Source organism: Sminthopsis crassicaudata, chromosome 2 (genome assembly GCF_048593235.1).
Source record: "Sminthopsis crassicaudata isolate SCR6 chromosome 2, ASM4859323v1, whole genome shotgun sequence".
NCBI lineage: Eukaryota > Metazoa > Chordata > Mammalia > Dasyuromorphia > Dasyuridae > Sminthopsis > Sminthopsis crassicaudata.
The window spans coordinates 323610306-323633716 of NC_133618.1; the positions used below are offsets into that span (position 1 = coordinate 323610306).

At 33.1% G+C, this 23411-nt stretch overlaps 1 protein-coding gene across 4 annotated transcripts in view; it reads left to right on the forward strand.

Moving 5' to 3' along the window:
- The window catches only part of ARID4A (AT-rich interaction domain 4A), an 82828-nt gene extending 71969 nt beyond the window's left edge, over positions 1-10859 (forward strand). For 3 of the 4 annotated variants that reach the window (XM_074290229.1, XM_074290231.1, XM_074290230.1), the window contains 5 exons: positions 785-1924; positions 2150-2254; positions 3773-3982; positions 4681-4827; positions 9777-10859. In XM_074290229.1, coding sequence (XP_074146330.1) covers positions 785-1924; positions 2150-2254; positions 3773-3982; positions 4681-4827; positions 9777-9880 — 1706 coding nt within the window. In that variant the 3' untranslated portion in view covers positions 9881-10859. The remainder of the gene's footprint in view (positions 1-784; positions 1925-2149; positions 2255-3772; positions 3983-4680; positions 4828-9776) is intronic. The other variant, XM_074290232.1, reaches the window with a different exon arrangement.
- Positions 10860-23411: the final 12552 nt, after the last annotated feature.

Here is a 23411-nt window from a genome sequence, read left to right on the forward strand (position 1 = left end):
GTCAGGAGGACTTGAGTTCAAATCTGGTCTCAGACACTTTTAACACTTCCTGGCTATATGATCCTGGGCAAGTCACTTAACCCCAATTGCCTCAGCAGCAAAAAAAACACACACACACACAACAGATTTCTAAGAAAAGGACATATAATAGGTTTTGTGATTTTTAATCTGTTTATTTAAATTTCATCAGGGTTTATGCTCCTTGATGTCAAGGTTCTTTTAAAAATGCTTTACGTTGTAAATTAACTAGTATATTAGTTTGTCACTGAAGATTTATCATCACTGACTCCACCAGTTTATTTTGACCTTATTCTAAAAAGAATCACTTAATCAGCAAGAGAAAAGATTGCCAGGTTTTTTTAACCTGCTGACCAAAGAACTATATTTAAAATTTGATAACTCTTTGATTAGCTTTGTTTAATATAGATATATGATTCCTTTGATTCAAAATAAAGAGCTATTATCAATCAGATATTAAAACATTGAAAAACCATAACTAACAAATGTTGTTCAGTATATTGGATTAGATTCAGAACATCTTGCTAATATGCTGAGTGAACAGTCTTTGGATATGATGAGTGATATTACATCCAGCAAAACAAAACAAAAGCCCTCCACAACTATAAGTAACTACTGCATATGCCTTGATTTTATACTATTACAGTTAATTGAAGTTTGTATTGTTAGTATATTAGAAGTTTGTATGTTAGTGTGAAGTTTGTGTTGAAAATTCTCCTTCACAGAAATTTCCAGCCTTTTTTATAACATTATCTTTCTTCCATAGACTCTGCTTCTTCTGATAGTGAAATTGAAGATACTTCAGATAAAAATTTGGTGAATGAAGAATTTTCTCCAGAGATTTTAGAAGAACTTGAAAAGAGTGAAAAATTTGTTGATGATAAGATGGAAGAAGATAATCCAAAATTTCCATGTGTGTTAAAAGAAAATGATAGGACTCAAGTACAGTCTTTAGAAACCCTGAAGTTGGAAGTTGAAGAAAGTGAACAAATAGTGCAAATTTTTGGAAACAAAACGGAGCAAGTAGAAGAAATTAAGAAAGAAACAGAAAAATCTCCTAAAGCTAAAGGGAGAAAAAATAAAACAAAAGATCTTTCTTTGGAGACTATAAAGATTTCTCCACTGAGTCAGGATGAAGCAAGAAGTGAATCTTACATAGAACCTCTTAGTCTAGAAGTTTCTTCTTTAGAAAGTAAAGATTTTTCTTGTACTACCGAAGATGAAATGGACTCATGCTCAAAAGAAAAAAAATTAAAGAGGAAAATACCAGGACAGTCATCACCAGAGAAAAAAATTCGAATTGAGACTGAAATGGAAGTGCCAGACCTTGTGTCTGAAGAAAGAACCAGTGACTCTGTCATGTCTGAGGAATTTAAGGAATTAAATTCTGAAGAACAGCCTGAAATAGAACATGAGGAGATGCCATCATTGATAGCAGAGTCAGAGCCACCAGTTCAGGACCTGGCCACTGAAAATTTTGACTTTCCAAATGCTAAAGAAAGTGAGAATGTTGCAGTGAAAGAAGAGGAAGAAGATATTATGCCCCTAATTGGACCAGAAACTTTGGTTTGTCATGAAGTAGACCTCGATGACTTGGATGAGAAGGATAAGAACAGTGCTGATGAGGCAGGCACAGATATACCTGACCCTGTCAGCCCTGTTCCCAATCCTCCTGCCTTGCCCCCTGCTGCACCACCTGGCTTTTCTGCTGCTTCCCCACTTGCTCTCAGCCAGGAGGAGTCTCGAAGTATCAAGAGTGAAAGTGATATAACAATTGAAGTTGACAGTGTGGCTGAAGAGTCTCAAGAAGGCCTCTGTGAGAGCGAATCAGCCAATGGATTTGAAGCCAGCACTACATCAAGCACTTGTAGCGTGGCTGTCCAAGAAAGAGAGATCAGAGACAAAGGTGGGTATTTTCTGGGGATGTGTGATCTGTGTGCTAGACAACTCTCTTGACTTTTTCACCTATGACGTATGAGAATATTATAAAATAAAAGCTGTTCTTTTCATTGGCATTTGGTTTTTTAAAACACATTTTCAAAGACATGTGGTGATTAACAACTGTATAATGGAATAAAGATTGATGCTTAATAGGTGCATTTTTTTTTTTTTTTTAATCTCCTTACTTTAGGCCAGAAAAGGCAAAGTGATGGAAATGGTGGATCATTAGCAAAAAAACAAAAACGTCCACCAAAGCGAACAAGTGCTACCATCAAAAATGAAAAGAATGGAGCAGGTAGGAACCCTCTTACTGTTTGTCTTAGTGTAAAATACACTAGCCTTTTCATTCATTCTTCCTACTCGTAGTTTCTTCCTTTATATAAATGTCACATTTTCAGGATGGTTAATTTGTCATTGTTGTGTGCTTATGTTTAGTTTTTCCTTTTATTTTTAATTTAGCTCTGTAGTTCACATTTTGAAAATATTAAAGTCACTAAAATTATATTGTCAGCTTCCTCTTTCTACTTTTTTCTTTTTTGTAATAATTTAATATTAACTAAACATACCCTTCAGAAATATTAAATGAAAGTAATTTTGAAGGAGTTTTGTTTGTCATTTAAATTTTTGAATGAGGATTTTAAACTTTCATTAAGAGAGTAAGTTTCTGAGGTCCACAAGGTTACAGTAATTTTTCAAATATAAGGAAATTACTCTCATGAATGAGGCCCCAACACTATGTCTATACACATTATGGGTAACTTGAAGAGTAATTTTCCTGATATTAAACTTTTTATATGATCAGAATATATTTACACTCTCTCTGGAGTTATAGCTTGGGGAAAGGATAATTTAGATATTTTACATTTGGTTATAGAGGTGATTAGATAACATTAAAAAATATGTTGAAATATAGACATTTGATTATAGAGGTGAGTAGATAACATTTAAAAGTATGTTGAAATATAGATATTTGATAACATTTTTTAAATATGTTGAAATATTTTATAGAAATATAAAAACTTAAAGTTCTTGAAAATAGTTTTTGTATGAAGAGTCATAACTTTAGAGCTTTAATTTTTTTCCTTTTTTGCTTTAGAGCATAGTACTTTGGGGGATTTTTATATTAATGATTAAAATGAGTGTGTTACTGACTATAGCTTTAAATCTGATAGAGGTTTTAATTGTATTTGACCTATAGTATCTTAAAGGCAAAGATATTTATCTATTATGATATCTTTCATTTATTTCTAGCCATTAAGAAATCTTTGCAATGTTATTGTATTTCATTATGTGGTAGGAACTGGGGAGAGTAGGCTATTTTAATGTTTGTGATGACTTAGGGTACCTACCTCTTTTGGTAGCTAATTTACTTCAAGGAAGTAGCACTTGAGAAAAGAACATATTTTTTCAGAGAACATAAATATTTTCTTTATTCTCATATACATAGTTAAATATAAGTGGTTTTAATGTTGGGAAAGTTTAATTTGGTCCTTCAGAAAGACTACAAAAGAGGCTAAATGAATTAAAAATAATATTGTTACTATTGATAACAAAGATTAATACATTGAGTGTTTTTATCAGCACTCAAAACTGTATAATGCAAAGCACTAACTCCCTGCCAATTTAATGCTATGTCATTTTTAAAAATAAATATCATAATTCAGACTCATTTTATTTTTATTACTTGAGGAAAGAGCTACCTTTGGCCTTTATTCAGTGATCTTGTTAATTCACTGTCCATTTTTCCTATCTCTGCTTTGAACACATGAGATATTGTCAGCAGCCTCTCATGGGATTCTTTCTCTTGTTATAGGACAAAGCAGTGATAGTGAAGATCTTCCCGTCCCAGACAGTACAAGTAAATGTACACCAGTAAAACACATACATGTGGCAAAGCCCCCAAAGCTTGCTCGATCTCCAGCAAGAATGATGTCGCCTCACATTAAAGATGGAGACAAGGACAAACACCGAGACAAGCATCAAAATTCATCCCCTAGAGCATATAAGTGGAGTTTTCAACTTAGTAAGAAACATTTAAAAAGCATTCATCCAAGAATCTTAGCAAATTCAGTAATATAGTTTTCTTGTGAATAGTCATTATGAACCTAAAAGCTTGTGCCTTCCTGTATGTGCTTTATTACTTTATATATATGTGTGTGTGTGTGTATTTTTTTTTTTTAATGGTGATTTGAAGGTGAACCTTAGCTAGAGAGTGAGACATGACTCATTGCATATATAGCTGAAAAGTCCAAGCATGCCATTTTTGTGGACTCGGCAATTATAATAGAACAAAAGAGACAGTGTAATGTGGTGAATGGTCAGTTAACATCAAACAAGGAGATCTAGGTTCAGTTCCTGCTACTGATAAATATTGACTGTCTAAAGCCAGGGGAGTTACTCTTCATATCCTAGGCAATGTTAAGACTTAAATTGCTTATCTATATTGGTAGAAGATTTCCTTCCTTATAAGACCTGTATATTGATGAAATCACATATCTAGACTAAAAATACATAACAGTGATAATCTGCTATTTGAGAAAAGAAAATTCATACATTTGTTAATTAATCTGTGTTCATGGTTATTGGCTTAAGTTTAGCATAATAATTTGTAGTAACTAAAACAGTATTTCAACTGCTGAACTGAATTATTAATAGAAGTGTCTTTTCTTTTGTAAACTGTTTTTCATCTCAAGAAATTTTTCTTTCTTTTTTTTTTTCCAGATGAACTAGACAATATGAACAGTACAGAGAGGATCTCTTTTCTACAAGAAAAATTGCAGGAAATAAGAAAATATTATATGTCATTGAAGTCAGAAGTAGCAACTATAGACAGAAGGAGAAAAAGATTAAAAAAGAAAGATAGAGAAGGTAATTGTTATCCAGAGTTCCTCCTTTTATTGCCCTTCTAATTCATATTGTATTTGTAAAATAATTTTGGGTGGTGGTTTTAGAAAATTAGTAAACTTGAAATAGATTGCCATTTATTGTTGGTCATTTACTATCTTGCTGCTTTAGCCATTTTGTTGTGATTGTTTATGTGAACGGGTCATAATCTTGGATTCCGCAGAATAAATCACTTAAAGGCAATACATTAGGTAAACACTGAATTTTAAAGCATTTAGATGTTTTCATGAAGGCAAGTTATTCATTACAAAAAGAATTTGCTTCAAAATTCATTGATTAAATATTTTGAGAAGATCTATGTTGGGTAAAAACACAAATAAAATAGTCTTTTGCCTCGTAGAAGCCCACTACCGAATAAAATAAAAAATCCTTGCAAATAATAACATAATCTAATGCAGCAAGCATTTACTAATAAGCATCTATTCTGTGTCAGACACTACTAGGCCCCTAGGATTATAATAACAAAATGAGGAAAAGCCTTTGCTCTCAGAAAATTTATGGTCTGACATAGATACACTATGTACACAGATCAGCATGTACACTTTTACAGATATCAATTATAGCATAATTATAAATTCTAGCTATATATCTGCTTTCCAAGGACCAGTCTTAGAACAGAAAAATCCATGACTAGTCACTTGGCTGTTAAGTGGCAGATTCTTTGATTATCAGTCAGCCCATGAAGCAAGAATGCCAAGTGACCCTGGTCCTTTGATGCTCATATCCATTCTTTCGGTGATTAGCCGTGTCAGAAAAGGGGCAAACCAAAGAATAGAAATTTTAAACTATAAAATTTGATATATCTGTTGCTCTCCTATGTGAATGTATATTGTGACCAAGATTTTAGGCACATTTGGAAAAAATAAAACTAGAAAGCAAAAGGAAGTTTAATACAAATTGAAGGATGGCAACAGGCTCCCCTTGGAAAAAGAGCTAAAGGAATTGACCTTACTATGCATTCAAAGACAACAAGAAACATCATTTCATAGGATATTTGGTCTTATCATATTGTAAGACTTGTTTGTGATAACTATTTGCAAAAAAAAAAAAAAAAAAAATTATCATGAATTTAATGTAACTTCTACATCAACATCTTTTGCAGGAATAAGTTAGAGAAATTCTATACAGAATTAAATAAAATTCTTTAGATTCAATAAAAATATATTTTGCCTGCTCAATGACTTTGATGTCCCTAATGTAGTTAGGGAAGGAAAAAGGAAAGCAAAATTACATTGAAAAATTCAACCATTGTTTATATAGCTTGGACTCAAACTCTCTTCACCATCCTCGTTGGTTCACAATTGACTGAAAGGTATAGAACATACAAGATAGCACTTTTTGTTTGATTCAATAAAGCAGTATCCTCCCTTAAAGACTTTTCTTCAATTAATTATCTTTTGTGCATATGTTTGAATTGTTCAGGATTCTGAAGGTCAAAGAACAGAAATAACTTTTACCTTCAGATCACTAATGTAAAATCAGCTATAAAACAGGGAGATATGTCATTGAAAGATAAAGTTCATCAATGAGAAACAGGTGAGGCCAAAGATTTGTAGACTACTAAGTAGCCTTCCTACTCCTAAAGTATTAAGAATAGTTTTTTTCAAAAAGAAAGTCAAGACAACAGTGAACACCAAATAATCTCACAAAAAGTAAAATTTTATTTTAACTGACAGGAAATTAGTCATTACTGATGTAGGAGTCATTCCTAAATCAGTTATCTATTTATAATAAAACCAACTTCTTAGAACACAGATCAAAATTAATTTGAAAAACTAGAAGAAAAATAAGAGCTATAGCATGCTATTAAAATATTCCTAATTTGATTTATTTTAAAACTTTTAATAGTAAATAATTTGAGTTGGATGGAGGAATAGTTATGGACACTGAATGATTAAAAATATCTTAAAGTTAAGCTTAAACATTATAATTCAATTGCCAACAGAATCTTATCTGCTGAGACAGATGCCAATGAAGGCAATACCAATTTAGAATATTAACTTAGTTTGTTAAACTTTACTGAATTGGAATAGTGGAAAATCATGAGGATTCATCATCTCATAAAACATTAAGCTGTGTTGAGAAACCAAAGTTTAAAAGTAGATTATTAACAGATTCAATTAAGCAAAGTCATCCTGAAGATATTTCAGAGTTTATCTAGAAGAATGATGATAAAAGAAAAGATCTATGAAGATTTTATGACCTACTTTTCTATTACTTTCAAGGACAGTGGAGCTGACATTTAGTTTCAGTATCAGAGTTCCAAGGTTTGCTAAATTAGAAGAAAATGGAAATGAAATTTTTTTAAATGATAGCAAACACAGCTGGACTAGACCAAATATTAAAACAGAGATCATCCTGAAAGTGATATAATTTTGAGGACTTTGAGGGATGGAAAGGAAAAAGGAAATATAAAGTTGGAGGTAATAGGGAGCTAATGGAGTTTATGGAGTAAGGCAGTGACATGCCTCGAATTGCACATTAAGGTCAGTTTAACGTTAAGTAGAAAGGTGAACTGTATCAGAGAAAAAATTAAAGTAGTGAGAGTAACTAGGAAGGCTATTTTAATATTCCAAGTAAGAAGGCTTATACCAAGTTGGTGGTAATATCAAAATAAAGAAAGGTACAAGTATACATACATACATACATACAGATATATATAGAAAGAGTGAGTGAGTGAAAAGTTAAGGGTGACAACTAGGTTGTGAGCCTAATTAACCAGGAGTAATATCCTCAGCAGTAATAAAGAAGTTAAGTTATAGGTGGGGTTATATCCAGTTTTGGATATGCTGATTTTGAGATATTTATGGGATATCAATTTTCTGTTGGAGAAGTGAAACTAGAGGTCTGGAGACAGATTAGGACTGGACAAATAGATCCGAGAATCATCTTCATAGAGATAATAATTGAATTCATGGGCATTAACGATAATGACTAAATTAAATAGTATATAGGGAAGATAGTATAGAGACCAAATGCAGAACCTTGGGTGACACCCCTGGTTAACAGGCATGACTTGGCTGAAGAGTCAACCATGTTGAATGAAAAGGAATTATAGGCAGGAGAAAAATCAGAAAAGAAAGCAACTAATAATATAAACTGTCAACCCATATGCCTATTTTCCCATTCTTAAAGGTTTCCAAAGAGTAGAAACCCAACACCTCCCAAGGTAGCATAACTCTATTTTTGTGTAATTTTAATTTTTAGGAATCATTTTCCTTATATCAAGCCTAAATCTCACACTTTTTCCCTTTGTTCCTGGTTCTGTTTCTGTGACCAAAAAGAAAAATTTAATCTCTTTTCCATGCAATATCCTTCAGATACTTGAAGGAGCGCTATCGCATTCCCCCTGAGTCGTCTCTTCTTGGGACTAAACCTCCATATGAGTTTCTTCAACCAATCTTCATATTGCTTGAATTCAAGGTCTTTTCACCGTGCTCATTGATGCACAGTTGAGTGAAGCTGTATAACATACTAGATAGCACTTTTTGTTTGATTCAGTAGAGCAGTGTCCTCCTTTAAGGACTTTTCTCCAATTAATTGTCTTCTGTGCATATTAGAATCACTTAGGATTCTGAAGGTCAAAGAACAGAAATAACTTGCTTTTAGATCACTAATATGAAATGAGCCATAAAACAGGGAGATAATGTGATTATTGTCACTGTTATAGAGGATATCCAGCACAGCATTTAAATGAAAACGGGATTCCTCATAAAAGGTGAGGTCCTCCAGATACTCATGTTTTTTAATAGTATTGTGATACTTGCATCAAGTCCAAGAACACTGTCAAACCTTCTTGTTGACATATAAGAATTCTAAGTTTATGTTAAACATTTTCTAGACTACAGTATACAGTTGGGTGGACTATCCATAGAGCTGAAGAGCTCTTCTTTTTTGTGTGTTGTGGACAAACATTACAAATGAATAGCGATCTACACTCAGAATTCAACATTTAGATGAGAATGACTAATACTATTTTTTTGGAAAATTGAACAGTTCCTTTAAGTACTCCCTATTTCTCATAATAAGAAAGTCCTATTTTTTTTTTTTTAATTATGCTAGTCATTTTGTATGGCTACAAACCATGAAATGCCACAGTCTTCAAAGATATGAAATTTTACCCAAAGGCAATGAAGAGGGAATAGTGGTCATAGTGATGCTAAAATGTTCCACATGATGCCATAGAGATAATGTAAGAACATCATCACAGGACATATATGCAAAGGGGAAAGAAAATTGAATGATAACATAATGACTATGAGAGAATTGATAGGTGTATTCATGCATACTAATGTATATTCACATTTATGAGACCACAGGCTTGCTTGGTATACAGTTAATTACACAGTTAATTATGCTAATTAATAGTGATTAGTACCATGAATGGTAGAAAGCAAATGAAGGGAAAGTTAGTTCTGACTTTCTTAGGAAGATGAAACTTTGAAATGGGCTGCAAAGGAGTTGTAGAAATTCAAGAGGCTAAAGAAATAACATAATAGCAAAGAGGGAGGAAAAAAAGGAATATAAAAGGAATAGAGTGGTAAAAAGGAAGAATAACATTATGTAGCATTTCTTAGTACCTTTTTTGATCTATGTATAATTTTTAACTAACTTGCACCATTCCTAAATGCAATGAGTGTCATTGAATAGAGCCAAACAAACAGTTTTCTCAGCACTTTTACTACTTCCCTATAACATCTTGTTATTTTTAATATAAGATATTCCTCAACCAAAATCCAAATATCACCACCCCCTTGCAAAATTTTCTGAAAATTTAAGCAAAATCACCTTATATGCAATATTTTTTTAAAAGTTCTTATTGGTTGAAGTATTTTACATGTTTAGAAATTTATTTTAATTTAACATTTATAAATTTTCTTTGTTGTTTTAAGTTTCTCGTTTTTATTCCACAGTGTCTCATGCAGGGGCCTCAATGTCATCTGCTTCATCAGACACTGGAATGAGTCCATCATCATCATCTCCCCCACAAAACGTGCTTGCTGTAGAATGCAGGTGATAAATACTTTCTCTGCCTTCCCAGCAGTTTGCTGCCATGGACATAAATCCTTAAACCCTGAAATACAACCACAGAAAGCACTCAACTGGTTTAACATTGCCAAGTATATCCTGTACACTTTTCCACTGCTGGATTGTATCGTTTTCCCCTTCCTCTCCTTCCACCCTTTTTTTGTTTTTGTTTTTTTTTTTTTTTTCCTTTCTGTTGCAAAAAAAGAAAAATAAGCTGATTGATAATTGAAGGTTAGGCAATCTGCCATATTTGTCGTCATTTTTCCCCTTAATATTTGTTTATGTTTTTGTTGATACAGAGAAAGGGCACTTAGCAAATTTAAATTGTCTAACAAAGTTTTCAGGTGTTTTATAGAAATCATAGACAAGCAAGTGCACACAAACATCAAAATACTATCCAGCTGAATAGTTACTGCTGCACTTTCACCAAGGTATATTTAATTCTTGGTGAGTAGTTTTTTGTTTTGTTTTTGTTTTTGTTTTTTGGTTCTTTTGTGTGGAAGCACTTGCTATACAGAACTGCCAAAGTATATGTTCAGCAGTGTGCCCAGTTTTAAAGGTGTAAATGGGACAAAATAAATTGTGAAAGGAAGTGTAGTTGACTGAAAACTACCGTTGTAATAAGTCTTCCACTTTTTATAGGATTTTTGAGCACACAATTATGCAAATATTTTAATGTTTATTAATGTTTACAGTGGAATTGTGAATAAGTTTTCAGTGGACTATCTTATTCCTTGACAAAAATATTTTGTCTTTTTTCTATGTAATTTCAGAGTTTTTATTTTGTTACAAAAAGACAAAAATGAAATATATAACAACAATGAAGTTATTTAACAAGATTTCTAAAGCTGAAATTTTTGTGTAAAATAAGGTATTATCTTGCAACTTGTTAAATATATTTATTCAGACATTGGATGTTGTATTTTTATGTATTTTTTAAAATATTAATAAAATTGAAAAAAATAAAATTCTAGGTTAGTTCGCTCTTTCGATTAAACATAACTCTCAGCTGTAACTCTTACAGGAGGTTGTATCCAATAGCCTTGCCTGTATATGAAGTGGGTCTGTCTCTTAAATCTTCATCAGTATAGAACTGTAATCAGGCATCTGGATTATTAAAATATGTCCTTGTTTTGAAACTTTGGCAGTCCTAGTACTTAAACTGTTTTGAGGATCAATTTTTTTTGGTTGCCCTTAAGATGCTATGTCACAGTTTTTATGTTTGCTATACTGCCGAATGAATTTATATCTCCCAAAGTTGAGATGCAACAATAAAGTAAAGCAACTATGTATGCTCTGTTTGTGGATTGTCCCACAAACTGATACATTTTGTAAATAATACTTCCAAAACCATGTATTTAAAAGTTTGCTTATACATTATGTATAAAAGTGATTTTTTTATCAATTTTTTATTCATGTTTGTACATTGAAAGGGAGTTTTTTAACCCCCTTTTCTGTGTTTAATATGCTGTAGAGTAATAACATAGATGCTCTAGACTGTATATCAGGATATTATGATTCACAACAACAGAAAGTCAGAGCTAAACACTAGTGATGGGGTAGCATTACTAAAATCGTTGTTTCTTGAAATTTCTTTCATCTTACCACATTGTGAACTTGTGATTCAGATTCCATTTTCGCAGAGAATTAAAAACAAAAAAATACTCTTGTAAAATGCACTTTTCTGTCTTTATTTAGCAAAGCAGAAGTACTTCAATGTAAAGTAAAAATGGAGCTCAGTGGGCAGTATTAATAAAGGCTATGTTTTAAACATAGGCTTTACATTCTCAGTTTTCATTAAATGATTAATTGCTCTTTTAAGTGCCAGTAATTTACATTTGAGAAATCAAAATTTATAGTCAGAGTTTTCAACATCACTTTATAGTCATCCTTAAAACAAATAAAAATATTTATATTTTATGTGTAAAAAGGAAGTATAGATCATATCAGTTGGGAATTAGAGGCTAATGTGAATTATAGTTTGCAAAATACTTTGTCAATCTTATTCACTAATAAGATTGATGTGTGTGCGTGTGTGTGTATATGTATAAATATATAAACATAAATTCAAAATTTCTGAAAAATTAGAAATATTTAAAAGTATTTAAGCAGTTACATAATCATTGTTCTTAACTGAAAATCACCCTTATTCTTGTTCAACTATTCCAATAATGGGCCTACTGTCTACTCCACCATCAACTTCATAGCACTCAACAAGAAGTCAGTTTGAATTTTTTTTTAAATATAGAAAGCTATTATTTAATAATGATTGGTACCAACAAAAAATTTAAGTGAATAAATTTAAAATGGGAAACAAAATGTATTTCATTGGAAAAATGGGTAGGGTGGGGTTTTGGAATTTGATTGGGACTTATCTTGAAAAATTAAGCTAAAAATTAGGAAAATAAGTTTTTCTTATCTTCTTAATTTAGGTTAAGTTATATAGTAATTCTTAGAACAAGCAAAGAATTAATCAGATATTAAATTTTGGGGTATAATGGTATACATGCTATCTTTTAGGGTGAAGAGATTTTTATTGCAAAAATTTAAACAGTTTCCTGCAAGGTATTTTAATACTTTGATATTTAATTGATTTTCTTTTGTAGTGTTTAATAGTGAAGAGATAAATGGGGACAGATATTAACATTCATCATGCACAGGGATCCTGGGGAATCTAATTTTATGAGTGGGTCTTCTTAGTGAATGTTAGTGAATAGTAACTTTTATTTTTTTTGCATCAGAGATATTAAATTCAAATAAAAATACGGGCTACATATTGACTTAGAAAACCACAAATTAACCCACTTATCATTTTTGTCTTGCCAAATATTTCCCAATTAATTATCTTTTAATCTGGTTCCCCCTAAAGAGTTTTGGCTGGGAGTTTAATACTACTTACCCTACATAGCCAGGAGCCTAACCCCCAGGTAACTCCTTAATATAAGTTGCAGGATTATTGCTGATTTGCATTGGTAGACAAAATTTCTTCACCAGAAGTGAAATCATAATCAAATCAAAGCCAAAAAGAGTATAACTTCATAGTTATGGGAATAATGAATACCAACATAATAGGACATGTTTATATATCTCTTGCTAAACATATACATGTTTACATACACACAATGCTTATGTAACTGCTTGAATAATTAAAATTTTTTCTTTTGCCACCTATTTAATAGGGATGGCTATTAAGGAACTCTAGGTGTGGGAACCTTTTTCCTGGACTTATAATATCATTAGTGGTAGAAGCTCTTCTACTAATGAAGATTAGCAATTGTTTTTTTAACTTAGAGCCAGAAAATACTGGCTGGGGCACTGAGGATTGACCTTTCCAATGTCATCCTTCCAAGGATGTGTCTAAAGTGTCTAAAGGCAGATATTGTGACTTTAAGACTATCTCTCTTCTTCCTGTGCCACAGCGCTACTATTTTGATGTCACATATTTCATGGGAAAGGCTATTAAGGAAATCTTCAGAATGTTGGCATTTTTGGTCCTGAATTTTCCTATTCTTTGGCTCATTTCTGTCCATTCTTGCACCTGTATTAGACCAGAAGTTGAACCAATTTTGAAAGCCTTTGTGAAATCATAGTCAGGAAAAAAAATCAAAATTGTTGAGTTAAAAAGGTTTTAGAGGTCATCTATTCCAATTTCCTCAAATTAAAACTAATTTATATGGAAAATTGTTTACTTAGTGTTTTCTGCATGACAAACTCCATTGTGTGGAAGGCATTGCAAATATTATCATCATAAAAATGCAGAAAAACAGCTGCAACAGAAAAATGGCATGGTTGTTCTGAGACCAGATCCTACAGGTCTTTTGACTTCTTAGACTCCTGTTCTTTCTACCACTGCTCATTCATTTACTTCCCCTTCCATTGTCTGTATTCAGGCCCATGTAATTTGGTCAAGAGTCCCAACTTTTCATGCCTTTAAACCTGAAGTGTCCAATGCAACCACAACACTAACAAATGTGGCCAGAACCAGATCAAAATGTAATCGAAAAATAAAAAAATAAAAATATTGACAATATATGATTTTCTAAGACAATATGAAACCTGCAAGGATCCTTACCTCCAGTTAAATGGCTCCCAGATTCTATTTTGAATTTGGTACCACTGCTTTAGACAATGCTGTTAAACAGTAAATAAGGGGGAAGAGTCTCATTTCTCCCTCATTAACCGGTGACACTTCTTCCATGTTAAGAGCCGAGGCAGTGGAGATTCAAAGACAAAATAAATAAATAAATGGTCCTTAATTTTATGGAATGTAATTCTTGGTGGGTAAGAATAATACACAATGTTCATTGATAAGAAGATACAAATAGTAAAGTAATTTCAGGAGGAGGAGTTAACTTCTTTTTTTTTTTTTAACTTATATAACATGATTTTAATGTTACTTAATTTTAGAATGAAATTTCCTCGAAGGCAGAAATTATGCATTATCTATACCATCTGCAACATTTATTTAAGAATTCTTTTTTTTTAATTTATTTATAATATTATCCCTTGTATTCATTTTTCCAAATTATCCCCCCCCCCTCCCTCCACTCTCTCTCCCCGATGACAGGTAATCCCATACATTTTACATGTGTTACAATATAACCTAGATACAATATGTGTGTGTAAATACCATTTTTTTATTGCACATTAAGTATTAGATTCCGAAGGTATAAGTAACCTGGGTAGATAAACAGCAGTGCTAACAATTTACATTCACTTCCCAGTGTTCTTTCTCTGGGTGTAGTTATTTCTGTTCATCATTGATCAACTGGAAGTGAGTTGGATCTTCTTTATGTTGAAAATATCCACTTCCATCAGAATAGGAGGAGTTAACTTCTAACTGGAGGGATCTGAATCTTTTGAAAAAAGGAATTTGAAAAGGGAGGAGTAAGGAGGGGAGTACATTCTCTCCAAGTGTGAAGGACAACAAGGAGCCTGTAGATGTTTGGAGAACAAGAAAGACATTTTGGCTAGAATAGAGTGCCTGAAAGGAAATACTCAAAATAGAAAGGTAAGACCAGCCAGATGGTGCAAGGATTACATGCCAAACAGAGGAGCTTATATTTGATTCCAAGGCTATCAGGGAGCCACAAAGATTCTTGAGCAGGAGACTAATGTGGTCAAGCTTGAGCTTTAGGAATATTTGGCAAATATAAAGGATGGGTTGAAAGGAGGAGAGACTGGAAAAAGAAAGCCCAATAGAATCTCTGTCAGCATCTGGTTAAGTAGTTAGGAGAGCCTGAATGAATGAAGGTTGTGGTCATACAAGTGGGGAGAAAGGTCAGGTGCAACAGAGTGTGGAGGTAGAATACAGGAGAGGAGTGACCCTAGGTTCATAAATGTAGAGCTGGAAGAAATCTCAGAGGCTATCCCAACTTTTTTTTTTTTTTTTTTACAAGAAGGAACTGGCTATAACTTGCCTAAGGTACACAGGCAATAATAAATAGAGCTATTTTCTCTAACTTCACATCCATTAGTCTTTTCTTGGCTTATGAAATGCAAAAAGATCAAGAATGATGACCCAAAAAAAGACCATCAAAGAGAATGAGCCACTGGCGAGAATGCATAAATTCTGTTATAAAATAGAATCCAGAAGTTCTAAATGTTAATGTTTTAGTCTCAACTATAGATTCTGTTAGTACATTAATCAGGAACTTCAATATCACCTGGATCTTCAGTAAGGGTATATATTTTTATATAGGCTTTGAATAAGTATACTCATGTTACCTATTCAAAGAGCTTCAATGGTGTCCTGTTACCTCTGGGATAAAATACAAACTCCTTGGGCTTTTTTTAAAAAGCCTTTCATAATCTGGCTCCAACCTTTTTTTAAAAAAATTTTTTTTCTTTCTTAATAGTGTTTTATTTTCCCAAATAAATGTAAATTTACTTTCCATCATACACCTTTGGAAAACTTTCTGTTCCAAATTTTTCTCCGCCTCTTTCCCCTCTCTGTTCCTCAGACAAGCAAGCAATCCAGTATAAGTTAAACATGTGCAATTCTTCTAAACATATTTCCATACATGTTATTCTGTACAAGAAGAATCTAATCCAAAAGAGGGGAAAAAATGAGAAAGAAAAAACAAACAGCAAACAAAAAAAGGTAAAAATGCTATGCTTTGATCCACATTTAGTCTCCATAGTTCTCCCTTTTTCCATGATTAAGTCTATTGGAATTGCCTTTTATCATTTCATTGTTGAAAAAAGGGCCAAATTCATCACAGTTGATCATCACATAATCTTGCTGCTGTGTACCATGTTCTTTGCTTACTTTACTCAGCATCAGTTCATGTAAATCTTTCCAGACTTTGGAAATCAATCTACTAATCATTTCTTATAGAACAATAGTTACTTTCATCTACCATAACTTATTCAGCCATTCTCCAACTGATGGGCATCCACTCAGTTTCTAGTTCCTTGTCATTACAAAATGAGCTGCTATCAACACTTTTTTTTTCCCCCCCTGAGGCTGGGGTTAAGTGACTTGCCCAGGGTCACACAGCTAGGAAGTGTTAAGTGTCTGAGATCAGGTTTGAACTTGGGTCCTCCTGAATTTAGGGCTGGTGCTCTATCCACTGCGCCACCTAGCTGCCCCCTGCTATCAACACTTTTGCAGATGCGAGTCCTTTTAATTTCTTTTGGATACAGACTTAGTAGAGACTGACTGCTGTAACAAAGTATGTACAGTTTTGTAGCCCTCTGGGCATGAAAACTTTTAATTTCTTAAAAGTTTTAATTTTCTAAAAGTTTTCATTAATATTTTTATTTTTATAGTCATTTTCACATATATTCCTCACATCACACTCTCATCTCTAACGAATCTTCCCTTAATAAAGAAAAAATTTAAGGGAGCAGCTAGACATCGCAGTGGATACAGCAACCATCCCTAAAAGAAGGAGGAGCTCAGTTCAAATTCAGCTTCAGATATTTAACACAACTAGCTGGGTGACCCTGGGCAAGTCACTTAACCCCAAATGCCACACCAAAAAAACAATCAATACATTGACTTTGTCTGACAATATTTCCCATCTATTCATCCCTCCAACAAAAGGAGGCAAATCTCCTTTGTCATATCTTTTTCTCTCATTCTCAATTAGTCATAATCCGGAACACTATTAGTCTTCAACTTCACTTTACTGTTGTTCTTATTTACATTTTTAACTTTTGTACACTGTTTTCACTTTGCTACATTGCTAACCGTTGTGTCTTTGACATATAGTTTGCACCATGTTAAGTCTTCAACTTTTGAACAATGTTCTCCCTCTTCCTCCCTACTTCTTAGAATTCCTAGCTGTATTCAAAGGGCAGCTGAAGTACCACCCCCAAAAACGTGCATTTTCTACTTTCCCCAACTGTTAATGCTTTGCAAAGCTCTTTGCACACATTATCTCATTTGATCCTTACAATAACCTACTGAGGGTAAATGCTATGATTTACAGAGGCTGAGAGGTTAAAAAAGAGGTTGCAAAGCATCTCCTGACACTAAATCCAACATTATCCATTGTGCCATTTAGTTACCCATAATAGAAAGGGATCGAATATCAAGGAAAGGTAATGGCTAAACCTTGAGAGATTTAGGAAAGAGAGAAGAAAGCAATTAGGTCAGCTGTTCAATAGATAACATGGAAAACAGTTCTATTTAGAGTCACCTTCCTGAAACAGAACTATTTTAATTCATAGGTCAGATACAGCCTGGAATACTCAAATAAGCAACCAATATTTCTAATAAATGGAATGCAGGATGATAACTATAGACATAGTGATAAAAGAGAAATTAATTCAGGTCAATGTAAACATGTTTGGGATTCAGATGAGATTTCCTTGACAATTAATTTAGGTTTGAATTTGCTTAAATGGCCATAGATATGATTTTTAGGAAAAAGTGATAGCTATACTATTAGTTCTTTCTGAACTACTAGTTAGGAAGGATACAAACTACTCTATAGATGTTAGTTATTTGGAAAAGCATAGTCTACTAGAGCTTTCTTTGGGGAAAAGAGTAAAATGTAATCATTCTAGATTTTTTGAATGTCCATGTGGAATTTTTGCTAGAGGAGGTTCATTGCCTCATCTGAATATGAGCTTAAGTTGAGGAAGTTACAACTAACAGGAACAATTCTGTCATTAAAAATAAACTTATTTCTGAAAGATCTGCAGTTGATGATTGTGTTTCTTTTAGGTTATGTCAGCTTTTTCTGAAAATAGATGGTAATTTGTTTTATTTGAACAATTTTGGGGGGGGAAATCCCAGAGCCATGACAAAATTCATGGTGTGAATCTGGTATTACTTATGTATCCATAATTCAATGCAGTTCTTATAAATCAATCAGAAAGTATTTGTAAAGAGCTACTAGATGCCAACCACATGCTAAGTGCTAGAAATGCACCTACAAATTGAAATAGTCCTTACACTCAAGAAGCTTCTACAGGATATCCAAAAAAAAAAAGTGTAATTTTAAGCAATAGTATCCTATAAGGAGACTATAATATTTCACAGATTTTAAAAAACAGTTGAATATAGTAATTTCTGCAGGATACTAACCACTTTTTTGGAGAGGATACATTTTTCACCAATAGAGATCATAAGGCAAAAAGTAATGAAAAGGGGACAAAGTATGGCAAGCAAATTTTCATTAAAGAAAAGATAACCTGAGGGGAAAAAAAAACAACCAAGAAATAAGACAGGTATGAAAAGAGACTAGTTGGCAGAAGTGGATCCATTTGTGGTTATGCCATTTGTCATTTTATTTGGTGTATCTTTCACCTGTTGGCAAAGAGGTGATAGATAAATTAGAAGTATAAAATGGCACTTGTAATTTCAGACAAGGCCAATATATGAATCTGTTTTGCTTGATTATACCTGGTGATTACAAGGGAGAAATTTTATTTGGTTGGAAGAGCAGCACAGTGAATTAGTAGGTAGTGATAGAAATATTAAAAAATACACTATTTAAACATTAAAAATGTGCTAAAGAACAGTGAGTGGTAAAAACAAATAGAGCAATTTTATTACTACCTTGATGAATTTAAAATTTAAAAACCCAGGTGTCACCAAAATTCATGGTTTCTTATATAATCATCTTTCTGGTTTGGGGTTGTTGTTGTTGTTTTGTTTTTTTTTTTTTTTTTGGTAAATTAAAATGTTTATGCTTATTGATAATTTGATTCATTTAAAAAATAATAATCTTTTATGATTTTGGTTCAAGTTAACTTCCTAGGACCTCAATTACCTCATCTCTGAAATTATGGGTTTGGGATAAGATGATTCTCTAAAATTCAAAGAGTTATGTAATTCTAGGCAAAGGAGGATCAATTAAATGTTTGGTTGAGACAAAAAGGAACTATTATTAAGTTCTCAAAGTAACGGAAACTGCAATTAAGTGGCTTATTCTAAAATTTACATTTAATATTGGATGGGAAAGGACAGAATATGACAGGACGATTTCTGTGCAGTTGACTTCCCAAACTACATATGCAGCTCTAATCATTTGAGCTTCAGTCCCAAATCATCAATTCCTGCTAGTCAATTCCACATGGATATCTGCATATACATCTCAAATTCAAGATCTTTGAAGGCAAGGAGTATTTCCCTTTTGTTTCTGGAATCTCAAGCACTTAGCACATGACCTAGCACTTAATTAATGCTTAATAAATGCTTCTTGATTGATTTTCCCTGAACCTCCCCTTCAAGAAAGAATCATTCTTCCTTCCATACACATCTAATTCTGTGGAAGGCATAAATAATGATCCTTCAAATTATCTGGGTTGCAGTCATTCTCAACTCTTTCCTTCAGTTCTTATATTCAAGAGATATCAAGCACATTAGTTACTTTAGGTTTACATAGGCAATTTGGAAAGAGGTGAGTGATCTCTCATATTATCAAAATTTAGCGTTTAGAAATGCTTTCTAAGTGATTATGGTAAATCAGCATACCTATTAGGAAAGGAACAAGAGTCCTTGTATAAAAGTATGTGCAAATTTATTGAAGAATGTTCTTTATAGTCATCTAAGGCCTCTGGGTAGCTAGAGATGGAAAATGCTACAGCTCAAGGGAACCATACCTATCTAAAGTACCATCTAAGAATACATCTTAGGTATACAACAATGAAGATAATTCCATAAATGGGGAACAAATGGGGTAGTGTTTTCAGTGAAGATAATGCATAGCATACCACAATAAATTCCAAATTATTACATGACCAAATATAAAATGTCGCCTTATAGAGAAATTAGAACATAATTATAAATAAGGAGAGTATAAGACTATAGAATTTATTATTAAAAAATAAAAACAATTTTGACTACATAAAATTTTAAAGTTTTTACACAAATCAATGAAATTAAAAGAAAAGGTCTGATATTTAAGATACATAGGGAATTGAAACAAATATAGAATAATAGCCATTCCCTTAATAGGTAAATAGTCAAAAACTAGGAGCACATAGTTGTTTTAAAAAATGCTCCCAAATACCAATAATGCAAATTAAAACGATCTTGAGATTCTACTCCATTTCCTTCAGATTGGCAAAGATGACAAATGAGGAAAGTATCTGTAGTTGGGAGATGTGTTGATGGAAGCATTGTTGATGGAGCTGTGAATTGTCACAACTATTGTGGAAAACAATGTGGAACTACAATCCAAATATCACAAAACTATATCTAACCTTTGATTTAAGCAATACTGCTAGGAGACATACTCCAGAGGCCAAAAAACAAACAAACAAAAAAATATGTCATACACAAAAATATTTATTGCATCACTTTTTGTTATAATAAAAGACTGGTAAATGAAATAATCCAAAGAGATTGTATAGAGAGAATAGTGAATAAGAGACAAAACTTGGAGAAGTGTCGTCATAACAGTGGGATAGTAGGATATGGTCCTTTTTTTTTTTTTTTTTTTTTTTTTTAGGATAGGGGAAATATGAGAATGTTTATAGGCAACACAAAAGGAACTTGTAGACAGAGATTAGAGATGATGGGGGTGATAGTGGGGGGAAATCTATGGAAGAATATGGGATGAAATGAGATCAAGGAAACATATAAAGAGGATCCTCTTGTCAATAAGGGCCACTTAATTTTTTTTTCTTTTTTTATTACTAATTATTTTATTTTTTCTGGTTATACATGTATATCAACTTTGTAAATACACATTTCTGAATCATGTTTGGAGACAAAAATCAGAACAAAAGGGAGAAATCATGAGAGAACCCCTCCCCTAAAAGTGAACATAGTATGTGTTGGTTTACATTCAAATCTCCATAGTTCTCTTTCTGGATGCAAATGGCATTTTTTTATCCAAAGTTTATTGAGATTGTCATGGATTGGGGACAGCTAGATGGTGCAGTGGACAGAGTACCAGCCTTGAATTCAGGAGGACCGGAATTCAAATCTGGTCTCAGACACTTAACATGTCCTAGCTGTGTGACCCTGGGCAAGTCACTTAACCCCAGCCTCAGGGGGAAAAAAAAATGTCATGGATCACTGAACCACTGAGAAGAACCAAGTCTTTCATAGTTGATCATCCCACAATCTTGCTTTTACTGTGTACAATGTATTCCTGGTTCTCTTTGTTTTGCTCAGCATCAGTTCATATAAATCTTTCCAGGCCTTTCTAAAATGTAAAATTCTAAAATCAGCTTGTTCATTTTTTAAATAGAATAATAACATTCCATTGCTTTCAAATATCATAGCTTATTCAGCCATTCTCATTTTCCAATTTTTTGCTACCACAAAAAGAGCTGCTACAAACATTTTTTTCACATGTGGGTCCTTTTTCCTCCTTTATGATTTCCTTGGCATACAGGGCACCACTGGGTCAAAGGGTATGCACAGTTTTATAGCCAATGAGGGCCATTTTTGTGGTCCTCTTCGTGAAGGAGAAGATGGTGAAGGTCAGAAGAATGTGAGATGAAAATAAGAGAAGGAGCTCATAGAGAATTTCAAATTAGTTTTCTTTAAATAAAGGAGGAACTTCTTAATTAAAATAATGGGATGGAGTTCTATGGGAGGGTTGAGGAAACAAAGTAAATATTTATGTGGTGATAAATTGGGTGATGAATTTAGATAGGAGGAACCTCAAAACAGGAGAGGTGATAAATCCCAGCAATAGAGAAATAATGCAAGTTGTGTAATGGGAAGCAAGGAGTACTTTAATTTTATGTCTTCATTCACCATGATCATCAATCAAGAGATGTGGAGAATAGTATGAGAAAAACTATAGTCAATACTAGAAAGAGTGACCAAGCATACAGTATCATCTATAGGGAGCCAGGTCTCAGTGAATGCCAGAAAATGGAAGGATCATTAGTGGAAGAGTTTTTAAAATGGGAGTTAATTATGGGGTAAGTGTTTTAAATTGCAGAGTGGAAGGTTCAGGTATATCTGTAGTGGCACAGCGTAGTAGGATTGAGTTCAGAAGTAGTTGACAGCTGGCATTAGGTAGAGGAATTTGTTCTCTGGCAAGTGGTTCAGTATCACTGGGATGGGGTGATTAAAAGGCAGTGAGATTTTGTTAACCACTGAGGAAACTGAGTTTACACAGAGTATACATGGACCAGGAGAGGTCTGATGAGAAAGAAAAGTGATTAGGTGATTTAAGGTTATCCCATGAGGTGTTAACTTCAAGGAAGGTGGTGGTGATGAAAAGCCTGGAAAGACTTACATGAACTGAAGCTGAGTGAAATGAGCAGAATTAGTAAAACACTGTTCAGCAATAGCAAGATTGTGTGATATTCAACTATGATATAGACTTACCTCTTTTCAGCAATTCAGTGATCCAAGGCAATTCATAGATTTGGGATAGAAAATGTCATGTGCATCCAGAGAAATATAAGACTGAAGGCAGATGAAAGCATACTGTTATCACCGGTTTTTTTTTCCCTGTTTTTTTTTCTTTCTCATAGTTTTTTCCTTTTGTTCTGATTTTTCTCTTCCAACATGACATATGAAAATATGTAGAAAATGAATGTGCACATATAACCTAAATAAATGAATTAAAATTTAACAAGATTATTTAAAAAAAAAAAAAGTCTGCCTCCTGATAATACAGGAGGAGGTGTGTGGCAAGAAGGGTGGGAGCTTGATGGGGAGGCTGGAGAGGTAGTCTATCCAAGTGGCTTCCAGAATTAGAAGGCAAGAATTAACAATCTTATCTCTGGGGTGAAAAGGAATAGGGTCTGATGGGAGAGAGGGTATGTCCTCTGGAAGGAGGAAGGGGATAAATATCCCATCCATCTTCTGAGTAGTCATATGTGATTGATAAGTGTTAATTAATGTTTTGAATACAGTACCATTTTATGGTTTTATTTGCTTTTGTTTCATCGTGCATATAACATTGATGCATTTGCTAGCCATTTATACTTTTGTTTATAGATGTACATGTTTAAATTATATCTTTTTATTTTATAGGATTACCTGTTATTGCTTTGCTGTTATGCATATTTTGCTCATATCTTCAATGTGTATATATAGGATGTAGATGTTTACACATTTGTATATGCGGGGTGCATGGGTATGC